The sequence below is a fragment of the Peromyscus maniculatus genome, chromosome 16 (genome assembly GCF_049852395.1).
Source record: "Peromyscus maniculatus bairdii isolate BWxNUB_F1_BW_parent chromosome 16, HU_Pman_BW_mat_3.1, whole genome shotgun sequence".
Classification (NCBI taxonomy): Eukaryota; Metazoa; Chordata; class Mammalia; order Rodentia; family Cricetidae; genus Peromyscus; species Peromyscus maniculatus.
In genome coordinates, this window is record NC_134867.1 from 21202286 (window position 1) to 21225150 (window position 22865).

At 40.7% G+C, this 22865-nt stretch overlaps 1 protein-coding gene across 3 annotated transcripts in view; it reads left to right on the forward strand.

The window, feature by feature from the left end:
- Positions 1 to 22865, forward strand: part of Kpna5 (karyopherin subunit alpha 5) — a 68588-nt gene that overhangs the window by 14202 nt on the left and 31521 nt on the right. Inside the window, exons 1-5 of one of the 3 annotated variants that reach the window (XM_042262078.2) lie at positions 9242 to 9428; positions 14889 to 15022; positions 16592 to 16693; positions 16818 to 16917; positions 21172 to 21266. In XM_042262078.2, the coding sequence (XP_042118012.1) occupies positions 9425 to 9428; positions 14889 to 15022; positions 16592 to 16693; positions 16818 to 16917; positions 21172 to 21266 (435 nt within the window). In that variant the 5' untranslated portion in view covers positions 9242 to 9424. Of the gene's footprint in view, positions 1 to 9241; positions 9429 to 14888; positions 15023 to 16591; positions 16694 to 16817; positions 16918 to 21171; positions 21267 to 22865 lie in introns of those variants that run through there. The other 2 variants (XM_042262083.2, XM_076552466.1) reach the window with 2 other exon arrangements.

The window sequence follows — 22865 nt, forward strand, 5'->3', positions numbered from 1 at the left end:
GGCAGAGACAAGAAAAACAAATGGACACCGTAAATGTTACAAAGAAAATAAAACCGAGTTACAGAGGTTGCTGTTGTCAGGAAGTCTCCTCATAAGGTGTTCTCCTTTTAGAGAGACCGTATTAATGTTAGGAAGTCTGCTTACAGAGTTACAGATGTTAGGGCAAATTCTGTTTAACGAGGTGGATATCCTGATGAACAGAGGGAAACTAACAAAAAGAAGCCTTAGCCTGGAGCAACAGGGATGTTTTGTGACTAAATCATAACGTGTTAGCAGAGTGATTACTACAGTGGTTCTCAACTTTGTAGGTCGGGACCCATTTAGCGGGAGTCGAAGGACCCTTTCACAGGGTGGCCTAAGACCACTGGAAAACAGTTATTAACATTACGATTCGTAATATTAGCAAAATTACAGTTATGAAGTAGCAGCGAAAATAATTTTATGGTTGGGGGTCACCATAACATTAGCAACTGTATTAAAAGGTTGCATCATTAGGAAGGTTGAGAACCACTGGATTACAAAATAAGCTTAGAGCTTCAGGGTCTTCAACTCACTTAAGACTTCTGAGGAAGCTACTGGAGTATTTAAGTAGGGGGATGACATAATCTGATGAGTATGATATTTTTAAATGATGGGGGTATGGTTAAATGTGGTACAAGGAGCAAAATATATTTTTTGATCGCCTGAATCTACTAAAGGAGAATAAAGGGCAGAAGTCATTATAAGAGCAAATGGTATTCTTACAGAACACTGAAAGCTAGAAAATGAGCAGATTAATAGCAATTAGCTGAGAAGGTCAACAAAAAAGTCAATTCTCCAGAGGTGCAAAAAAATATTCAGAAAACTTCTGGAAAAGAACTTGAAGGACTGAATGAAAGGAAACTTTGTGAAATGTCTAAACAAGGGATAGCTAAAACTCTGCCTCCAGACTTCCTCCATCACCAGCTTCCCACGTGACTCCTCTTTCCCTCCAAGACAGGTTTGGTTAATGAAGAAAGGTGTACAGACGATCTTCTGTAACCAGGCAAGGCTTCCAATTTTGGGACACCAACCTAGAAACAAACCCTTCTGTTCTGCCTATAATTTGTGCTGGGGTAATAGAGGCTCAGAACTTTGTGGGAGTGGCCAAACAATGACTGGTCTAATTTGAGTCCCATACCAGGAGAGGGAGCCTCTGCCCCACACTGCCTGGATGACTAGAAACTGGAAGCTGGATAGCCCAAGACCTGGAGAGCCCAGAGACCTAGAATAGAAGAGGAGGAGGCCAGAATCGATAAAAATCATTCCTATGATATTCTGCTATAATCATAGATTGGTGCCTAGCCCAATCATCATCAGGGAAGCCTCTGTTGGCAGCTGATGGAAGCAGATGCAGAGACCCACAGACAAGCACTAAGTGGAGAGAGCCCAAGTTGGAGATCTTCATCAGGTCCCTCCCCTAGAAGCTAGGAGAACCCACAGAAGGGGGAGGGGGCGATTGTAGGAACCAGAGGGGTTGAGGACACCAGGAGAACACTGCCCACGGAATCAACTAAGCAGGGCTCATGAGGCCCATAGAGACTGAAGCAGCGATCACGGAGCCTGCATGGGTCTGTACTAGGTCCTCTGTGTGTGTCATGGTTGTTGGCTTGGTGTTTTTCGGGGACTCCTGACAGTGGGAGTGGGGGTGTCCCTGATTTTTTTTTTTTTTTTTTTTTTTTTTTTTTGCCTTCTCTTGGAACTCTTTTCCTCCCACTGGGCTGCCTTGCCCAGCTTTGATATGAGGGTTTGTGCCTAATCTTATTGTATCTTGTTGTGCCTTATTCAGCTGATATCCTGGGAGGCCTATTCCTCCCTTAAGGGAAATGGAGTGGATCTAGAGAAGAGGGGAAGTGGAGTGGGGGAACTGGGAGGCGTAAAGGGAGAGGAAACTGGTCGGGAAGTATTGAAAAACAAAACTAAAAGAAAAAATGTTTGGGCTGGTGAGATGGCTCAGAGGTTAAGAGCACTGGCTGTTCTTCCAGAAGTTCTGAGTTCAATTCCCAGCAACCACATGGTGGCTTACAACCATCTGCAATGAGATCTGGTGCCCTCTTCTGGCCTGCAGGTATACATACAGGCAGAACACTGCATAATAAATCTTTTAAAAAATATTTTCTAAAATGTTCAAAAAAAAAAAAGGGAAGAGATAGGGAGGGAGGGAGGGAGGGAGAGAGAGAAATAGAGAGAGAGAGAGAAAGGAAAAAGAAGTTCAGAAATGTGTTATTTGAAGAGAAGCTATTGGTTTGTTTATTTTTATGTAGGCTTTGATCAAAGGCACATGCATTCAGATCACCAGGATTAATATCGTTTTAATCAAAAGGCTAATGCATGCGAACAAAACCAAACTTTGTGGACTGCCTCAACAAGGGGTCGCTAAAACTCTGCCTCCAGATTTCCCCATCACTGGCTTCTGACGTGACTCATCTTTCGCTCCAAGATAGGTTTTGTTCATGAAGAAAATAACTCATAGAGACAATGAACCCAGCAATGGATAAGGCTGGTGTCAGGGTGTTGGGTTGAAAATAGGAAGTAGAAAAAGGCAAATATTGAACTATGAACTAAAGGTTTTCTGTTCAGGGTTCAAGGAGGACTCTGAGGTCAACTGCCCATTGGGATAAGAAATATATTGAGTTCTTAATGCCATAGACAGCAGGCGGCTGCAGAAGTACTCTGAGGAGAGCTCAGGTCCTTGTGCCAGAATGGGAGTCCTTAGAGGTCTCAAGGAAAGGATGGTGGGAAGGAGATTTTAAAAGTTTCCTCTTAACCCACAGTTGGCTATTTCTAGGGTAGGTGAGTTGTTTTATTAAGGTTTCTATTGCTGTGAGAGAGAAAAAAAGACCACCATGAAAAAAAGCAACTTTGAGGAAAAAGTTTATTTCAGCTTACAGCTCTCATGTCACATTCCATCTCTGATTGGGGTCAGAGGCAGGAACAGAAGCAGAAACTTTGGAGTTCTGCTTATGTTTTTTTGTTTGTTTATTTATGGTTTTTTGAGACAGGGTTTCTCTGTGTAGTTTTGGTGCCTGTCCTGGATCTCACTCTGTAGACCAGGCTGGCCTTGAACTCACAGAGATCCACCTGGCTCTGCCTCCCAAGTGCTGGGATTAAAGGCGTGCGCCACCATTGCCTGGCTCCCTGCTTATGGTTCTTCATGGCTTGTTCAACTTGCTTTCTCGTATAATTAAGGACCACCTGCCCAGGGATGGCACTACCCACAATAGGCCGAGGCACCGCCCCATCCTGGGACACCACCCCATTCCAGCCCCCACCCACTCCACCCCCTCTTCAATCATTAATCAAGAAAATGCCTAATGCCTCACAGGCTTGCCGACAGGCCAATCTGGTGGGGGCATTTTCTCAATTAAGGCTCCCTCTTTCCCAATGACTCTAGCTTGTGTCAAGTTGACATAAAACTAACCAGGATGTCAGTTAAAAAAATGGCAGGTGGTGCACAAACATTTCTCCTGGATAGACACTGTATTGAGTTCATAGAACAGGGATGGCAGGAATCTAGAGAAACATGCTACTTGAGTTCTGCACACCAAATTACTTTAGTTTTGAGAATACCACAGTTCAAGCAAAGTGGAGGAATGTTGTGGAATATTACTTTAATTAGGAAAAGGTGTGCTACATTTGTTTATGCTGCATTTGTTTATTGATGTAAAGATGTGTTGCTGTTTCACTTTGCCTGCCTAAGGTACCTGGTTGGTTTAATACAAATCTGAACGGTCAATAGCTGGGTAGTAGAGGGATAGGCAGGGCTGGCGAGCAGAGAGAATAAATGGGAGGAGGAATCTAGGCTCTTGAGGAGAGAGAAGGGAGAGGAGAACAAGGGAGAAAGAGAAGCAGCTGCCAGACAGCCAAACATGGAGTAGGACATACAGAATAAAAGAAAGATAAAAAAGCCCCAAGGCAAAATGTAGATAAAGAGAATCACATTACATAATTTAAGTAATAAGAGCTAGTGGAACACGTATAGGCTAAGGCCCAGGATTCATAACTAATAATAAGTCTCTGTATCATTATTTGGGAGCTGGTTGGTGGCCCAAAAGAAAGCCTGCTACAGAGGAACTTTATGAAATGCCATGGTTCTGGCTAACAATGAATCCCTTAAAACTGTTTTTATCTTATCTCATCCTGAGGCCTGGTGTGTGTTTCCAAGGCAAGAGATTGAAAATTCCTCCCCTGAGAAATGATAAGGGATAAAGAAGAGGGAAAAAGGAGAGGGGGGAGAGAAAGAGGGAGGGACAGAACATTGCTTGACGAAAGTCAGTCCTCCCCTTGTGTTACCTGGTGGAGAAGGCACCAGCTGATGCACAAAGAAGCCTATCTGGTGTGTACTTTCTTGCAATAAGTATACAGGTATTTCAGCGTATTATTCATAAATATGAGTTGTTAGATCAGGATTAATGTAGGAAATGGGAAAATCAAAGAGGAGACTGATCTTTACTGAATCAGATGTCCTTCCCTGGGACAATGAAAGGCAAGGAGTCTCTTTTCAGAAGTTGAAGATGTACACCCAGGCACAGGAGGCTTGGGGTTTTATAGGGCAGAAAAGGAAAACTTTGGGGTGAAATTTTTATCTGTAGAGCTATTCTTTGTAGTCTTAGGGCTAAATAATGCCAGTCAAATAATGGAATAATGTTGTGGAATATTCCTTTACACTGTGTGAAGATGTGTCACGGTGGTTGGTTTAATTCAAAACCTGAGTGGCTGATAGTTAGGCAGGTTTTCCAGGCATAGAGGATCCTTGGAAGAAGAAGGTGGAGATGAGACATCAAGGAAACAGAGCAAGCAGGATTGGCAATATGGAGGTGAGGTAAGAGAGCCATGAGGCAAAAAGTAAATTAATAAATGGGTTAATTTAAGTTATAAGAGTTAGTTAGAAACAAGCCTAAGCTATCAGCCAGCTTTCATAATTAATAAGAAGTCTCCATGTCACTTTTTGTGAGCTGGCTGGCGGCCCAAAGAAAAATCCATCTACAGAATAATGTCAGTTCTGATCACATATTGACTTTCTCGTCAAGAGTCTCCCAGCTCCTAACTGATGTTGCCATTACTGTGTTGACTATCTTGTCAGGCAGGTGTTCTTATTCCTATGCTGAGTCAGGAGTTTCTTAGCTCATCTGAGGCTCTTTGTTTTAGGCCGTTAATCCTTCAAGAGTCTATTTTCAAGGATCACCAGGCCATTGAGTAGAGCCAAAATCAGGTAGGATGGAAATATACATATTTGAGTCAGGGTGTGTTAATCCCAAAGATTGGAGGAGAAAGACCACTGACCCAAATCACATGACCAAATTCATTAAAGCAAGCTTTTTAAATTCGTGTATACAACCTGGCTCCCCCTAAGGTGAGGTTCAAGAGGTCAGCATTGGATGTGGGGAAGATAAGAGCTTTTATAACTCAGGGGTAGGTGTAGATGGACGTTTCCTGTCTTGACTGCCTGTTCCCAAATACCCGACAGCCGCTTTCCAAATTACCACACAGAGGCGTATATTAATTATAAATGCTCAGTCAATGGCTGAGGCTTATTACTAACTAGCTCTTACACTTAAATTAACCCATAATTCTTGTCTGTGTTTAGCCATGTGGCTTGGTACCTTTTTTCAAAACAGCATTCTCATCCTGCCTCTCTGCATTTGCCAGCCTCTCTCTGACTCTATCCTTCCTCCTCCCAGAATTCTCCTAGTCTGGCTCTCAAATTCAGTCTCTTCCTGCTTAGCTATCAGCCAATCAGCTTTTTATTAGCAAATGAGAGTAATACATATTCATAGTTTAGAAAAGGACTGTTCCACAGCAGATAGGGGAGTTCCAAATGGGGGATTGGCAGGCAAATAGGCAGGGTTATAAAGCAGAACATAACAAAGTGGTCATAACAAGGAAGTAATAACAACAGGTAGTTATAATAACCTTTTGAAACAAAGGTATAGTTGTAAGATGTCATAATAACTTTTGAAACAAAGACATGGGTGCTGTTTCCTGGAACAGCCAGCAAGTAAAGAACCATTTGTATTTAAGGTTACAGGTGGGGCATAGTTCAATCCTTGAGAAACAAAAGTTTAATCATAGACAAGAATTAACCTAGTTTGTCTTATAAATTCCATCAAATGGGAGTAAAGAACATTACCCAAATTCTTTGGTCAAATTATGCAAGCTTTATTTTCTGTCAGACAGGGACAGAGGGCTGTTTCCCTAAAGCAAGGTTTGAGAAAATAGCATTGAACACAGGAGAAGGTTTACATAGCCCCCAAACCTGCAAGACTGGTGGGGTGGGGGGAGTTCACGGGCTGGGGGATTTCCAGAGGAATTTGGTTATGTAGAAACTTGGCAGAACATTTTATCAGGGTGGAGGTTAGGGTATAGGGTGTGGAATATGTCAAATTCCAGAAAATAAGTCAAGGCATGATCAAACCCAAATTTTACAGAAAACAGGAGTAACTTATTTTGATCTTGTAACAAGATGGCTTCTAATGTTAAGATGGAGACAAGCTAGTCCATCAGTCTTTACTATCAGATAGCTTTCAAGCCTAAGATGGAAGTCAGCTGATTCATCAGGTGGTCACACTGTATAGTCCTGACTGATTTTAAAGTTGCTATATAGACCCCAATGGCCTCCAACTCACAGACTTCCACCTACCTCAGCTTTCCAAGTGCTGAGATTAAAGGTGTGCATCATCACCTCACCTGGCCTCAAAACAATATTTTTAAAGTTAGGTCTGAAGAAACATAGCATAAGAATAAAGGGAAAAGTTAAAACCACAATATCTTCTAAGCGACAATAAAAATATACTTAATTCTTAATTTAAAAACACAAGCACCGCCGGGCGGTGGTGGCGCACGCCTTTAATCCCAGCACTCGGGAGGCAGAGCCAGGCGGATCTCTGTGAGTTCGAGGCCAGCCTGGGCTACCAAGTGAGCTCCAGGAAAGGCGCAAAGCTACGCAGAGAAACCCTGTCTCGAAAAACCAAAAAAAAAATAAAAAATAAAAAATAAAAAAAAATAAAAAATAAAAAAAAAAACACAAGCACCTCTTGGGATTAGAAACTACTATCACAAGCTTTAAGTGTATCTATCAGTGGGAATTTAGAGGATACAACAGGAAGTTTCTCAGGAAATAGAACAAAAGAAGAGATGGAAAATCAGAAAGTACAAAAAAATTTAAAAGTACCAAATTAGACAACAAGTTGAGTTTTCCTAGCGAACAAGAACTACACAAAGGAGTAAAAGACAAAAGGTGGAAATTAATTGTGAAGGAAATAAAGTAGGAGATCATTTTGCCAAATACCACCTGTCATTTTTTTTTAAAGCAGGAATAAGGAAAGAAGCAAAACAAAGAAAGTGGAAAGAATGGAATTCAACAGCAATCTCCATCTACCTAAATGAGGCAGGAAAGAAAGAAATGTGAAGAGGAATTGAGATTACGGTTACCAGACTGAGGATCGCAGCTTACACCCTAGATCTGGCCTCCTATTCTCAGTAAGTTGATTAAAAGAGCCAAATAAATAATGACAAGCATAAAAGGGGATCTATTCAATGTGGCCATATTGGGAAGGGAGACAAAGAGATCCGGCAACCTCTCAAGTCCATCTCTGGGATCTTGAGGTAGTCTTTAAAGACAAGGCCAGAAGTACTCATGACTCATCAATCCGCCGGCCATGGCACTGTTCCTTTGTCCACCATTGTTTCAGCTCCAAGTCTGCCCTGCAAGGTGATCTGACAAGTTGTGACTCTTTCAAGACACAGGTTCCTCCCTGGCTGCCCCACCCGCGTCAGCCATCCCTTTGCCTAACAGGAGATTGCCGGAGAAAATTTAATTTTGTGGGATTATACTTCTAATAGTCTGGTAGGCAAAGGATGCAAGTGTATCTTTAGAATGTGTTCGTTCATGCTTGGCCAGACAGGCTGCTCGTCTTATTAATATTTGAAAAGTCTTATCCAGGTTCCTTTTGTTACACTTCCCTTCTCGGTTACACATATGGACAGTCAAAGAATCACTTTGTATCTCTTCATATTTCAGTTACCAGACATAACCGATTTGGCTACTCTAGTACATTGAAAACTTCTTCGTGGCAGGAACTATGCTATTTACCTTGCGTATTCAGAGTTTAGCGTTACACGTGGGTCTTAGTCGGCCTCCTCCACTACTGCTTGTAGTTCTTCAGGGTGAAATATGGGGCTCGTGAGAGTTTGCTTTAATTTAGAGTACTTCATCTGGAGTTAATTCTTGCATTGATAGGAAATGACATTTGTGGAAAACCTTCAGGTGTTATAGAAAATTATAAAAGAATGGCAAATTCAAAACTGGAAAGAAGCATTCGAGAGGCCGAAGCAGGAGACTTGTAGGAGGGTAAGAGACTATTTCTGAGCCACATGATAGCCAGCCAGGGCTACACAGCAAGACCTACCTCATGATTAAATTCGAAAGATTATTTCTTGGCCGGGCAGTGGTGGCGCATGCCTTTAATCCCAGCACTCGGGAGGCAGAGGCAGGCAGATCTCTGTGAGTTCTAGCCAGCCTGGGCTACAGAGTGAGTTCCAGGAAAGGCACAAAGCTACACAGAGAAACCCTGTCTAGAAAAGCAAAAAAAAAAAAAAAAAGAAAAGAAAGATTATTTCTTAAGCTACATACGCACACGCACAAGCACATCGCCAGACGTTTGTAAAGCTGAAGAAGGCAAAAGGCTGCATGTGACCTTTCATGAGCCTTGAGTTTTTGTTTTGCCTTTTAAAAAACAGTTCCGGTGCTAGATCCCGGACAGTAATTCGGTTCTTGGGTCTACCCAGCACTCTCAAAATAATAGTCTAGGATGGAGAGGTAGCTGAACGAACGGACACAAGAGAGCTGGCCCGTGCAGGCGCAGGGAGGAACAGTGACACTCTTGACACGCTGCTACAACCCAAGGGATCAACAGCAGCTGCTCCCTCAGAGGGCGAGCTGCAGGGTGCGGTCCTTCCACCAGCTGAGCGGCCACGCCCCCTCCGCCACCAGGCTGGCCGCCACGCCCCCTTCGTCACCAAGCTGGCCGCCACGCCCCCTCCGCCACCAGGCTGGCCGCCACGCCCCCTCCGCCACCAGGCTGGATGCCACGCCCCCTCCGCCATCAGGCTGGTCGCCACGCCCCCTCCGCCACCAGGCTGGTCGCCACGCCCCCTCCGCCACCAGGCTGGTCGCCACGCCCCCTCCGCCACCAGGCTGGTCGCCACGCCCCCTCCGCCGCGGCCGGCGAGAGCAAGGGCTTCTGGGAAGCCGGGTCTAGGGAAGGGGGCGCTGGAGGCGGCCATCTTGGGTGGCTTAGCCGTTCGCTGCGAGCCGTGGCCGAGGCGGGGCGTCCACCCTTGTGCGGTCGGCAGCCGTGGTCACCGCGGGAGACTGCAGGTCGGGGCCCGGGAGGGGACGGCGTGCATGGGTAAGTGTGAGCGACGCAGGCCGCGCGAGCGCGGGGCTGAGCAGGCAGGGCTCGGGGACCGCGCGCGACCCGCGCCTGGCCGGGTCCCCCCGGAGGGCCGCCGCTGTGGGGGCGTGGCCGCGATCGCGCTGCCCCGCCGCCGGGCCCCCGCCCTGCCGCTCGGTCCCCGTGTGCCACGGCCGTCCGTCACCGTAAGGACACGCCACACCGCCTTGCGGGAGGGACAGGACGGCGTGGGGACCCTCCGCGCTGCACCCCAGCAGGCGGCTCTAGCCTTCAGCCCCAAAGCCAGCCACCCTGGGCTCCATGCTTCTCTCTCTGTGTCAGCTGGCTTCCCTGTTTCAAGATGAAAATGTAATGCATCATAGATGGAGAGATTTGGAAGCTAGGAGAGGGCGTAGCGAGATGTCTGCTATGACATTTACACTTGAGCTTTTTCTACGCATCAAAAAAACAAAAACAAGGGGAAAAGACAAGAGGCTTTTGACTTGTCTCCCAATTTCAGTTCTCAATAATGGCTAGTGTTTTGTTAGGAGAAAGGGTTGCTAAAAGAATGCAGGAAACTTTGCTCCACACCGAAGTACTGTCTGTCTGGTCGTGGGGGCTCAGAGTTGGCACTCTCCTCCCTGTTCGGGCTTGTCATTTTCTAACGAGGTGTCCAAGCACAGAAAAATGAAATTGCATTAACAAATATCAGGAAAACAAAGACCCTTGGAAGTTCAGCGTCCATTGATGTGCTTAACTTGATCCAGTGTGGTTTTTGTAAGAAGTGGATAAAAATAAGTTTATGAATGAAACAAAAGAAAGAAAGAAACAAAACCCAGCTTGGCCATTTTCAGATGTCTGAATAGCATTTCTTATTATTTCAAAAAATTTTTGTGAAATTCAAGCCTTTGAATTTCAGTACTTAAAAAACTTATTTTCCATCTAACTAGATTTCTTTGGGTGAGATAACACAGTAAAGAAGGCAAAGATACAGAAAGTATCAATGAAGAAAGAAAATAATGTATGTGTTCTTGGAGCTACATTTTATTTGTATTATAAATTTGTTAATAATCTAAGAAGCATCTAGAATGCAAAAGTGTGGTGGAGAAGGGCCCAAAGTGACCCAAACCAATGTAAGAAGTAAGATTAGAACTCCTATTCGTTTACATTTTAAGTTGAATCCTTGAAGAAAATGGCTAGTTTTGTAATTTTCACAATGGGATAATAATTAGGATAGTAACGCATGTATGAAGATAAATATTTGTTGTGGAATAGAATATTTGTTTATGTAAAAATGTGTTGCATTTGCTTGTGTTGCAGAATAATTGTTTAACTATATAAAGGTGTGCTGCATTTGTTTACGCTGCATTTGTTTTAACTATGTAAAGATGTGTTGCTGTTTTACCTTGTCTGCTTAAGGCACCTGATTGGTCTAATAAAGAGCTGAATGGCCAGCAGCTAGGCAGAGCAGGGACAGGTGGGGCTGGCAGGCAGGAAGAAAAGGGGAGGGGGGGGGTCAGGCAGCTGGAGGAAGCAGGAAAGCAGGAAGGACAGTATGTGGATGAGGTAAACGAGCCTCAGGGAGGCACATAGATTATTTAAAAAGCTAGCTAGAAACAGGCCCAAGCTAAGGCCAAGCGTTCATAATTAATAGTAAATCTCCATATGATGATTTGGGGGCTGGTGGTCCAAGAAAGCCTGCTACAAGTATTGAAAAGGCTGGGGAGGTAGCTAGGTAAGTATGAGGACCTTTTAATCCTCAACACCCATGTAAAAGGCAGCACTTGGGCCGGACATGGTGCACGCCTTTTATCCCAGCACTTGAGAGAGAGGCAGAGCTAGGCATATCTCTGTGAGTTCAAGGACAGCCAGGGCTACAAAGAGAGACCCTGTCTTTAAAAATAAAGCAACCATGGATCACTTTTGTGATCCCATTGCTAGGGTTGAGACAGGTAGGTCCATGGAGCTCCCTGAGGGCCTGCATAAATAACAAGCCACAGGTCCTTGTCTTAAAAAGTGGATGACACCTAAGGAACAAAACCTAAGGCTGACTTCTGGTATTGACACATATGAGCATACACATACACAAATAAATAAATAAATATTGAAGATGGAGATACATTCCAAATACATAAAAAATGTGTGCTCAAAAATCTTTAAATGCCAGCAATCTAGAAAATGCCAGTATGTAGTTGAGAAAATTTTAAAAGATTTCTACAAATAGAGTATTATAGTAACTAATGTGTTATTCCAGAAACTAGTTTTTTCCCCTTTGTTTTTCTATGTAAGCCTAAGCTGTTAGTACAGTTAGAGAGATTTTTAAAGATACGTTTTCCTTTAAATTTATTTTTATTATTTTAAATTATTTATCCATGGGTATGGGTATGTGAGTGCAGGTGCCAGAGGCATTGGCTTCCTATGGAGCTCAAGTTATGGGGAGTTGTGAGCTGCCTGATTTGGGTATTGCAAGCAAACTGGGGTCCTCTGTAAGAGCAATACACACTTAACTACTGAGCATCTCTCCAGCCTAAGGTCCCTAATGTATAAAATAGAGAAGAATAATGCATACATTGTTATTAACTTTGATTTAACAATTTCTAATTACTGTTTGTAGGTTGACTTAGTTATTTTTCTATTGCTGTGATAAGACATCATTACCAAGGCAGTTTATTGGAAGGAAGATTTTATTTGGGCTTTATAGTTCCAAAGGGATAGAGTTCATGACCATCATGACAAGGAGCTTGGCAGCAGGCCAACAGTGTGGCATTGGGACAGTAACTGAGAACTCTCATCTTGAGACAGCCACAAGGCAGGAAGAGAGACACTGCGAATGTTCAAGTCTTTTGAAACCTCAATGCCTGCCTCTAGTGACACCCCTCCTCCTAATCCTTTCCAAACAGTTCCACCAACTGGGGACCAAATCTCATTCAAACCACCACATAGGTATATATGAACTGCTGAAACATACTAGATATGTTAAAACTGGGTTTTTACTAGCTATAAATGTGTCATATATTCTGAGCCTGTAGTTTACCATTAAGCTAAACCTCCAATCACAAACCTTTCCCCTCGTTCTTGAGTCCTTAGCCCATTATATTCTAGTTTGAACTCCATTAGTAGTGAGCTTTGTTTTACTGTCTTTACCAGTGACGTCTGATTACCACATCTGATGCCTGGTTTGGTACTTGGCTTGTTTTCTTGATGAATCAATGAAAGAGTAAAATATATTTAGGAGTGTGTTATTAATGTCAGTACCACTCAGATACTTATTTTCTCACTCCCTTATTTTCTCTTACTCTCTTCTTCTCTGTCCTGTTTCTTTTGGTTTCCTTTTCTTTTGCCCTTTTTCACTGAAATGTGAATACCATGAAGAGTTTTCCTGGTCACCTTTCTTTTTATGGCTCTCCATGACATTGGATGATTAAGTCAGGACCCTTGTTCTATGTTTGAACTATATTTTTCAACCATGGATAGCTCAAAACAGTGTCCTGAAGTCAGTACTCATCTGTTACAACAACTACAGTTAACATCAGCAGCAGCTGCGCTCATTGAGATTTCCCTTGTTTTCTCCCCTTAGTTTCTTTAGTTCGGTTCCATAGGATCAAGTTGAATGCCTCAGCTGGATTGTGGGAACCGTATTTGATTTTTGTGTATACCTTCATCGCCTGTCTCTTTCCCCTTGAGTCCTTTGTTGAGGCACACTGTACTTCTTACTGCTCTATGTTTATGCCAGACTTCCTTCATATATTCTTTCTGTTTGAAATGCTTGTTCTTTTTATCCCTTTCCATCCTTTTACAGAGAGTAACAGTGCAGCCCCTCTGAGCTTCCTAAGGGACCGTTAACTGCTGTATCTTACTGTGTTCTCACAGGATTTAATGCATATATTTTAGTGTACTTTATTTCTGTAACTAATTAGTGTAAACTGTAAACTAATTAGTGTCTTTTACTAGAGATGACAGATAAATGAAAGCCTTTTCTGTTTACTTTTGTTTGTTTGTTTTTCCAGGTAGGGTCTCTCTGTGTAGCCTTGGCTTTCCTGGAACTCTAGCCGTAGACCAGCCTGGTTTGGAACTCAGTGATCCGCCTGCCTCTGCCTCCCTAGTGTTGGGATTAAGGTGTGCACCACCACTGCCAGGCAACTGATTATAGTAGTTCTGATCAGGCCTGGGTATGTTCTTCAAACTTCTCACAATAGTGTGTTAACTTATAATTGAAATACTGCTTTAGACTACTGTTTGTTTAGTCTTCATGTGTAAGCCCGGAATAGGTTCTAACATAAGCATAAAATGTTCGTATCATATATCAATATAATATTGCTATACTAAAAGGTTTATAAATTTCTGAATATGAAACGGATGTATATTTCAAATATAACATTTCATATTTATGCTTTAAAATATTTATGTTTATATTTTTTGTTTTTTTGAGATAAGATCTCACTGTGTACGTCTCTGTGGCATAGAACTCTCAATGTAGATCATCAGGCTGGCCTTGAACTGACAGAGATCCAACTGCCTCTGTCTCCCAAGTGTTGACATTAAAGGCATGTGCCACCACACTTGGCTTTCAGTTGTTATTTTAAAATACATTTGTAATAGAACTTTAGAAATAAAATGTACAAACACTTCATTGCTTCAGAAGAACTAATTATAATAGAGGACTGAAAACTGATAGTACAGTCATAACACAATGACCTCCATGACCTTGGCAATGTCTTAATTAAATGAAAGAAGCCAGACTCCAATAAACACTTGAAGTGTGCTTATTGGTGCTAACACCATATTCTATTGAAAATGGGACTGTATAATACTGGCTGTTTCTTGATTCTGCCAGCAGTATAATTCAGAAGTTTCTTTTATCAGACAATTTATGAGTTTCCTGACAGTGATTGAAAGGTGTATGTCCTTCAGAAATGTTAACATACCACAAAGGGTAAAGCTATTCAGTCTTGGTCTCTATAAAATAAGGGTGATCAGTGTTTTTAGACTCAAATTTGTTACTCATTTAATATTTCTAAGGCTTAGCTGTGATTTGTTCCTGCCAAAATTTGTGTCCAAATTTCATTGGCAGTATAGAAGCCCTTTGGGCCAGCAGCTTTATTCTTATCTTTTCTACAAATGCCCGTTGCCTTTCTGCTTCTCTGCTCTGTATGAGTTAGCCTCCATCACAAGGAGGGCATCTGCTGCACCTTTCTGGTCTCCTGATCTGTGAGCTGACTAAACCTCTTTTCAAAGTAAGTTGCTAGGGTCTCAAGTTTAAGGCATCAGGAAATGTGCTAAGATTAAGAAATAAATACTAAAATATTTGGTCATTTTTTTCCAATATGTAGAGGAGTGAGAGAATGTATTTTTAATCTGTAAGTTTCAAAGTGGGTTTTATTGGTCTAATGTAATCGGTGAGCTTAAATTTAGCTGCCTAGACTAAGCCTCTTACATTGTTTTGAGAGTTAACCTTATCTGTTTTCTTCCCCTAAGATTCAATGGCTAGTCCAGGGAAGGATAACTACAGAATGAAAAGTTATAAGAACAAAGCCTTAAATCCTCAAGAGATGAGACGGCGAAGAGAAGAAGAAGGAATACAACTTCGAAAACAAAAAAGGGAAGAGCAGGTGGGAGTTCTTAGATATTTAGTGTTGCTTAGCAGCAACCAGTCCGTCCATCCATTCATCTAATCTGTACCTCATGTGGAGGTTTGCAAGTTTAATTATCATTGCTGTTTTTTAGAAAATTTCAAATGCTAAGTGTTTGAGAAAATTGATTTGCTAACTCTGTTCTTTAATTAAGTCCCTGGAATAATATTTGTAAATTCATTGATTAGAATTTTGTACTTGTTTAGTTACTGACTAGAGTGATTTTCCTCTTGTGTTAATAAACATTTTGTTACCGTATTTCTTCCCGCTGCTAAAAATGTTTACCTTGAGTCATTTAGATCACCTCCAGTTTTCAGTATAGAATTTGCCCTCAGAAAACACATTATATGCATTTGTGGATTTCATAAGTCTTATTAAGGTAATTAGTGTCATTTTTCTATGTTTTCATTTTATGCTTTCTATATTTCCTAATATATTTCTCTATTTCATAGCCTCTATTTATACTTTGCATATGCAACATAAAGAATATAAAGTCGTTTAAGAGTACTTCTTAGCATTTTTCATTCCATTATAGATTTGGAGATATTTATAAGTAGTCCTTATAATAACAAATAATAATAAGTAAATAGTCCTTCAATAACAAACTAAAAATGATATATGAAAAGAACTATTCAAAAAAGTTTAAGAAGGCCTGCTTAGAAATATAATAATTATGATTTTTCAGCTCCTGTCTGCAGTATCTTGCAGGACTTACAAAACACAAACAAGCAAACAAACAAAAAAAATCTGTTGACTAAAAATAGTGTGTACAGTCTGAAGAAGAGCTGTATTTATTCAGTCATCAAAGCACAAGGAGGTTTTGTTTGGTTTTATCTTTCTATTTTTATTAAGAAGTACAGGGATATTTTTCCTGAAAAATTTCTCCTATTGCTTTTTTGTTTTATTTTGTTTTAGACAGTGTCTCATGTAGTCCAGGCTGACCTCAGATTTTCTTGTAGCTGAGGATGACCTTGAATTCTAGATCTTCCTACCTCTACCTCAGGTGCTAGGATACAGGCATGCATCACCACACCCAACTTCCTATTGCTTGTTAATCGGCTATAGTAACTCTATAGCATGCTATTTATACTGTGTGATTTGCTTTTAAATCAGTATTTCTCTTTTTTAAGATTTCTTTTTATTTACTGTGTGTATATGTGTATGTCTGTGTGAGGATATATGCACATGAGTGCAGTTGCCCATAGAAACCAGAGGTATCAGGTGCCCTGGAACTGGAGGTACAGATGGTTGTAAGTTGTCCAGCTTCGGTACTAGGAATCCAGCGTTGGTACTGGGACTCTCACTCTGGTGCTCTGCAAGAGCTATTTGCACTTTTAACCATAGAACCATCTCTCCAACCCATAATAAAAATTTTCTTAGAAAAATTCTTAAACAGTTAGTAATCAAATAAAGAAATATGTGCTTTTTCAAGTCCTATAAAACGTAAATGTCTGTTTAATATTTTTAATTATAAAAATTGTTTACTCATATGAATCCTATGAATGTTTTGGAAAACTCGGTCTATAAAGTAATTTCTCTTTGTTGCAGTTGTTCAAACGTAGGAATGTCTCTTTGCCCAGAAATGATGACTGTATGCTGGAGAGTCCCATCCAGGACCCAGACATCAGTTCCACTGTGCCCATTCCCGAGGTATCGTTTACAAAACTGTGTTTGTGCTGTGCTCCGTGGTACTTCAGAGACAGGATAGACATCAGATAATGTAACTAATATTCACGCAGAAATCATTGCATGCTAATTTATTTTTGTGTTTCAGGAAGACGTGATCACCGCAGATATGATTCAGATGGTTTTCTCTAGTAATGCTGAACAGCAGCTGACAGCCACACAGAAATTCCGGAAGCTGCTTTCTAAAGGCAAGAGTGGTTCCCAGTTCTTATTGACAGCACACAGTTTTATGAGAGAGCTGTGGTTTTAGAGTTTGAGACACTTGCTTTGTCCTTTTTAGACCAGAGACAGGTCTTAGTTTCCCTTGAAAATGTATTTCAGCCTTGTGTGGTTGTGTGCGCCTTGTTCCATTTTTTTTCTTTGGGAGAGGGGCTCTATCTAACCTCGGCTAATCTGGAGCTCACAAGGTAAGTCCAGATGGCCTCCAAATCATACAGGTAGGCTCACCTGCCTCAGCACCCGGCTTGGTTGCGTTTACCTTTGATCCCAGCACTTGGGAGGTGGAGGCAGGCAGATCTATGCGAGTTCAAAGCCAGCCTGGTCTACATCATGAGTTCTAAGCCATCCAGGGCTGCATAGAGATCCTGTCTTTAAAAAAATACTTTAAAGTATCATCTTTTAAAAAATATATTGTTAAACACATTGTAGAAAAAATTACAAATTGTAGAAGAATATAAAGAAGCAAATATAAAAATAATTGTTACTAATAAGTAAGGCTATAATTCCTTATAGAAATATTTTTTAGACATACTTTTTATTTGTTCAGTTTTGACTTGGAGGAGACGAGGTTTTACCATGTAGCTAAGACTGGCCCCAAACTCTCCAGATCTTCCTGCCTCACCTTCACATATGCTGGGAGTTCAGATACACCCAGCTCTTTCATTATTTACTGACCATTTGTGGTTCATTTGGCCAATTTGTTTATCCAGTTAATATTAGTATTGTTTCATATGTAGAATTTATAGAATTAGTAATTTGAATTGTAAAGAATTTTGAAACTAGTAAGATTTTGCAGATGACACTGAATCACCTACCTCAATTTCCTAAGAAAGATAAAATTGACTAACGTGAGGAATGAATGAAATCTTGTTTGCTCAGCATGGATTCTAAGGGTTTTGTCTTTGTTCTCTTATGTATGAAGAGTAAGTGTATTACAAACAGTTATAGGATAGGCCGGCAGGGGGGCTCAGTGGGTAAAGGCGATTGCCACAAAACTGACCTGAGCTTGAAGGAGAGAACTGACTCTCCTCCCAAGTTACCCTCTGTTCTTCATGTGTATACAGTGTCATACAATCATTTGTGAACAGGTACACACACATACCACATAGAATAAGTGTGAGAACATTTCATAAGAGAAAAGTTATCACATAGATTTTATCTTTTAATAAATACATGTAACTTTTATATCTCATCCTTTATCTTCCAGTAGCTCAGCAATTTTCAGAAATACTTATACAATCAAGAATGACTTTTTTTTTTTTTTTTTTTTTTTTTTGGTTTTCGAGACAGGGTTTCTCTGTGTGGCTTTGTGCCTTTTCCTGGAACTCACTTGGTAGCCCAGGCTGGCCTCGAACTCACAGAGATCTGCCTGCCTCTGCTTCCCGAGTGCTGGGATTAAAGGCGTGCGCCACCACCGCCCGGCAAGAATGACTTCTTTTAATCGCTACATTTTTAAGTTGATGTTTATTTTACATGATTCAAATTTTTTCATTATATTCTCTTTCAAGATTTGTTTTTGACATATGCAGAGTGTCAAACTGATAGGATTTCTGTAGATTATGTTTGAGAATTTTGAAGTTACTCTCAATTACTTTTCTACCACATCTTATCATTATTGAATTTAATTTCTTTAAAGTAAGAATGTAGTTAGAAGGAGTTTAAGTATTCTTTCCATTATCTGTGACGTCAATCTCTGAGATGAGATTTCTTCTAGTTAGAAGACTTTGTCTTCAATTGTTCAAACTGTGGTGTTTCTATTAAACTTTATATGCCAATTATTTTCACTGTTTCTTCTTAGTAGATGTTAACCTAAGTTAGACATAAAACGGGTTATAAATGTTTCCTGCCAAATGTATCAAGGATAGGAGAATGTTGGATTTACTCTATTTTTACTTAACCTATAGTATAGGAAACATGGAAAGCAGCTGACAATAGACCTGTAAGCAGAAACAGCAGAGAGTTAAGTAGCTTTCTAACTATTGCCAGTAAGCAGCAGACTGAAGTGTGCCCCTGGCCACTGCATAGCCTGCCATTAAACCCAGCCTGGATTCAGATCAGATCATAACCATTGCTAAAATCCCCGTATCTGTTTCCCTATCACAGCCTCTCTTACAAATGTAAATCACGGGTTACACTTCAATTCCAGTTTTACTAAATTTCCCCTTTGTTTTCACTGCTGAAGCATGCATTTTCCTATTTTGCTTGTTTAAATTGCCAAAGTGTCTCTGAATCTTACTTATGATAGCTCATCACCTTTATAAGCTTATGTAGACTCTTATTTTGTTATGTATTATTAACAGCAGTTCATGGTGTGTGTTAAATTAGCTGGTAATTCTAGTGCACTTTAATTGAACTCTTTTGGATGGAATAATAAACTGTTGCTTTGAACTTTGCCAGAGGAGGCTGCATCTGTGTTCTGATGTAGCTGACAGGTCTGTGTCTGCTGACCTGTGGATACTGATGTAGCTGACAGGTCTGTGTCTGTTGACCTGTGGATACTGATATGGCTGACAAGTCTGTGTCTGTTGACCTGTGGATGCTGACGTAGCTTACAGGTCTGTGTCTGCTGACCTGTGGATACTGATGTAGCTGACAGGTCTGTGTCTGTTGACCTGTGGATGCTGATGTAGCTTACAGGTCTGTGTCTGCTGACCTGTGGATGCTGATGTAGCTGACAGGTCTGTGTTTGTTGACCTGTGGATGCTGATGTAGCTGATGGTTCAGTGTTTGGTTTCTCACTGCCTTCTAACCACACATCCTACGTTTTCATCTCCTGTCTCATCGCCTCTGTCCTCAAAAAAAAATTTTTTTTTTTTAAAAAGGAAAGTTTAGAGTTTTCCAATAGAAAAAAAAGGTGAAACTGGTAACCCTGCCCCTAAAATTCTGACACTTTGAAAGGTAGAGAGGGTAAAGCATAGAAGTGTCTACTAATGTTTTGTAAGATGGGAGGGTGGACATTTTGAAGTCTGGGCTTTCATTAACAACACATGGAACAAATTTAATGGACATAGTTTTGCCAGCTTTGCAGAAGTCACAGGGAGAATGAGAGTTCTTCTCTTCACGTGACTCGGTGAACAGCTGTTTTAGTACAGTCAGGTTGAGCATGATAGGTGTGTGTGTGACTCTGGCTATGCTTCATTAAAAACAGTTATAAAAACAAGTGCATCTAATAGACACACAGAGTATGTGTGGAACACAGGAGAAAAGAATTCAGTTTAGGAAGTTTGTGAAGTTTTATAAGTGGTAATAGTGAGTGACTAGTAGGTAAAATAGGTACATTGCTATGAAGAGAATAGAAGACTTATAGGAACACCAGCCTAGAAGCTGCTGAACCCCTGAGGCACTGTTTATTGAAGCAGAGGTACAAGAAAGATTTCCGTTTATGTAGCTGGTCAGTACTTGGAAGAAATTTGTTTGAATTTTGCATCAATTACAAGAGGATTTATGGTTCTCAAAAGTCTGCATTTCATGAGAAAATTTCAAGATTTTTAGATAATCTAATAGCATTACTAAATAATAAATAATATCTAGACAGAACAAAATCTTGACTAAGACAGGTAAGTGAGTGATATTATTACTAGTGAGGGAACATCCTTGGAAATCAAGGATAGTGCTATAAGAATTTAGTGGGAACTTGCTCAGTTTGTATTGTGAGTGTCCTCCCATTTTGTAAGGATGATCTCTTAAATATATTTCATATTAGAAAATATATTTTAATTTCCTGTCATTACAATTAACGAAAAAGTAGAGTTTGCTTTGTAAAAAGTACTGCAGTAATGAGAACATTTATCTGCAGTAATATCCAGCTAAGAGTTTATTTACACTTAGGTCAGCGAAACCTAGGGAAACTTTCCTATGCCATCTGTGATAGTTCCATTACTTCCAATTTGTTAAAGTCACCTAGGAGACGGGCCTCTGAGCATGCCGGAGAGGGACTGTCTGGCGACCTTAACTGAGATGGGAGGACCTGCCCCTGTCAGCAGCACATCCCCCGACTGCATGGACTGTACCGATGCAGAGGTGAACAGAGAGAGGCTTGTTGCTCTCTGGGTGCAGTGTCACCAGTTGCTTCCAGCCCTGCCAGTGTGACTGGTTTCTCGAAGGCTTTAGTCAGGATGTTTTATCACAGCCCAAGGAAAGGACTAAGATACCAGGTTGCATGGAGCGGGGATCAGTTCATTGTCTCTCTGTCTATGTAACAACCTTTCTTTTTTAAATCTTAGAACCCAATCCACCAATAGATCAAGTTATACAGAAACCAGGAGTTGTACAGAGATTTGTGAAATTTCTTGAAAGAAATGAAAATTGTACTTTACAAGTGAGTCTGAAGTTTTCTTTCTTAATCTTCTAGAAATGACTGAGTTTCTAGTGGAAATGGCTTCAGTGCTGACTATATTGTAAACATTCATTAAACACTTGACAATTAAAGAAAAAGTAGGTATCACTCTTGGCTAAGGCGTGGCTACATTGCTAGTTTCTGTTAGGAATTATTTTATTCAACAGTTTCAGGAAACATAAAATTACAGCTAATATTAATGAAATTCTATAGGTATCAGCCTTTTAAAAACTATTTTCTTTTAGAAAACTCAAACTAAAGTGTTAATCTCATTATTAAACTTCTTTATTTCTTTCTGAGACAGGGTCTGTCTAAGTAGCCCTGGCCTTAAATTTACAGAGTTCTGCCTGGCCCTGGTAATGTGGTGGAGTTAAAGCCATGAGCCACTACATCCAACTCTGTTGGTTCTTAAATAACTGCTTAAAATGTTTTTAGCTGATCTTTTTTGTTTTTTTTAAAGAATAAATTGGTATAACTTACAAAAAATATGAACAAAGTTAGATTTTTTTACCCCTAGGGAGCATTGTCTCTGAACCCAGATAATGGTGATAATCTCCCAAATCATTTGCTTCTTCTGTTTGCCAGCATTTTGATGTTACAAAAAGAGATTACATTCTCTCACTTTGATGTCGGTGTATACTCTAGAATCAGACTCCTGTTTTAGAACTTGGAAATCAGTGCTGTTGTCAGTAGTGACGACTGCTGAGACACGGTTACTGAAATTGCAACAGAGAGTTGTGGTCCACTTGTTTGGGCAGTTTGGGAAAGGCCCCTCCCTATTTTGGGCATAAGCAAAAGAATATGTAATACATGTGAGTGTGAAAAACTTGTTTAGACTTTTAATCAGAGTCTCTGAGGGAAAGGCTACTTTATTTTCAGGTCAGTTATTTTGAATTAGAAATAATAGGATTTAGTCTCTGCTTTATATAAGCTGTGAGTACAGACTGAAACTCAGGTCTAAGATATTTATTACTATTTGGCCCTTTACTTCCAGTGAATGAAGGAAGAAATAAATGGTAACAAATAAATAAAATTAGTGAGTGCTAACTTGAGAGCCAGGCATTGTATAAAGATATAAGTCCAAAATTAAGGCATTGTTTCTGCTTACGGAAGTTTGCTACCTTGTAGAAGGTAAGCATACCGAGAGATAGGAAGTACCTCAGAGTGTGCTCAGCGCTACAGCAGATCTGTGAGAGAAGTGCTCTGGGGAGCACAGAGGGAGGGTGGAGCACTTGACTGGGGATGAAGGAAGGAGTAGTTCCTGGGAGCATAGCTTGTGTAAACAGTGTGGTGTGTATGCAAGAACATCAAATCGTTAGCTGGTTCTGATGAGATCCACTAGTGTCGTTTGGGGATAGCTCTATACTGTTACCCAAGCAGATATTATTCTGCTAGTTCAGACTGTTTAAGTTCAAACGAGGTTCCTGTGGGACACATTGCCCTATAGGCAATTTTTATTAGGCATGTACACATTTTAAAATGTGAAGTAGACATGAGGCTTTTAAAAACTAGGGGACATCAAATGAATATACATCTGTTTTACATTTTTAACAAATCAAAACAATTGTCATTACTACCACA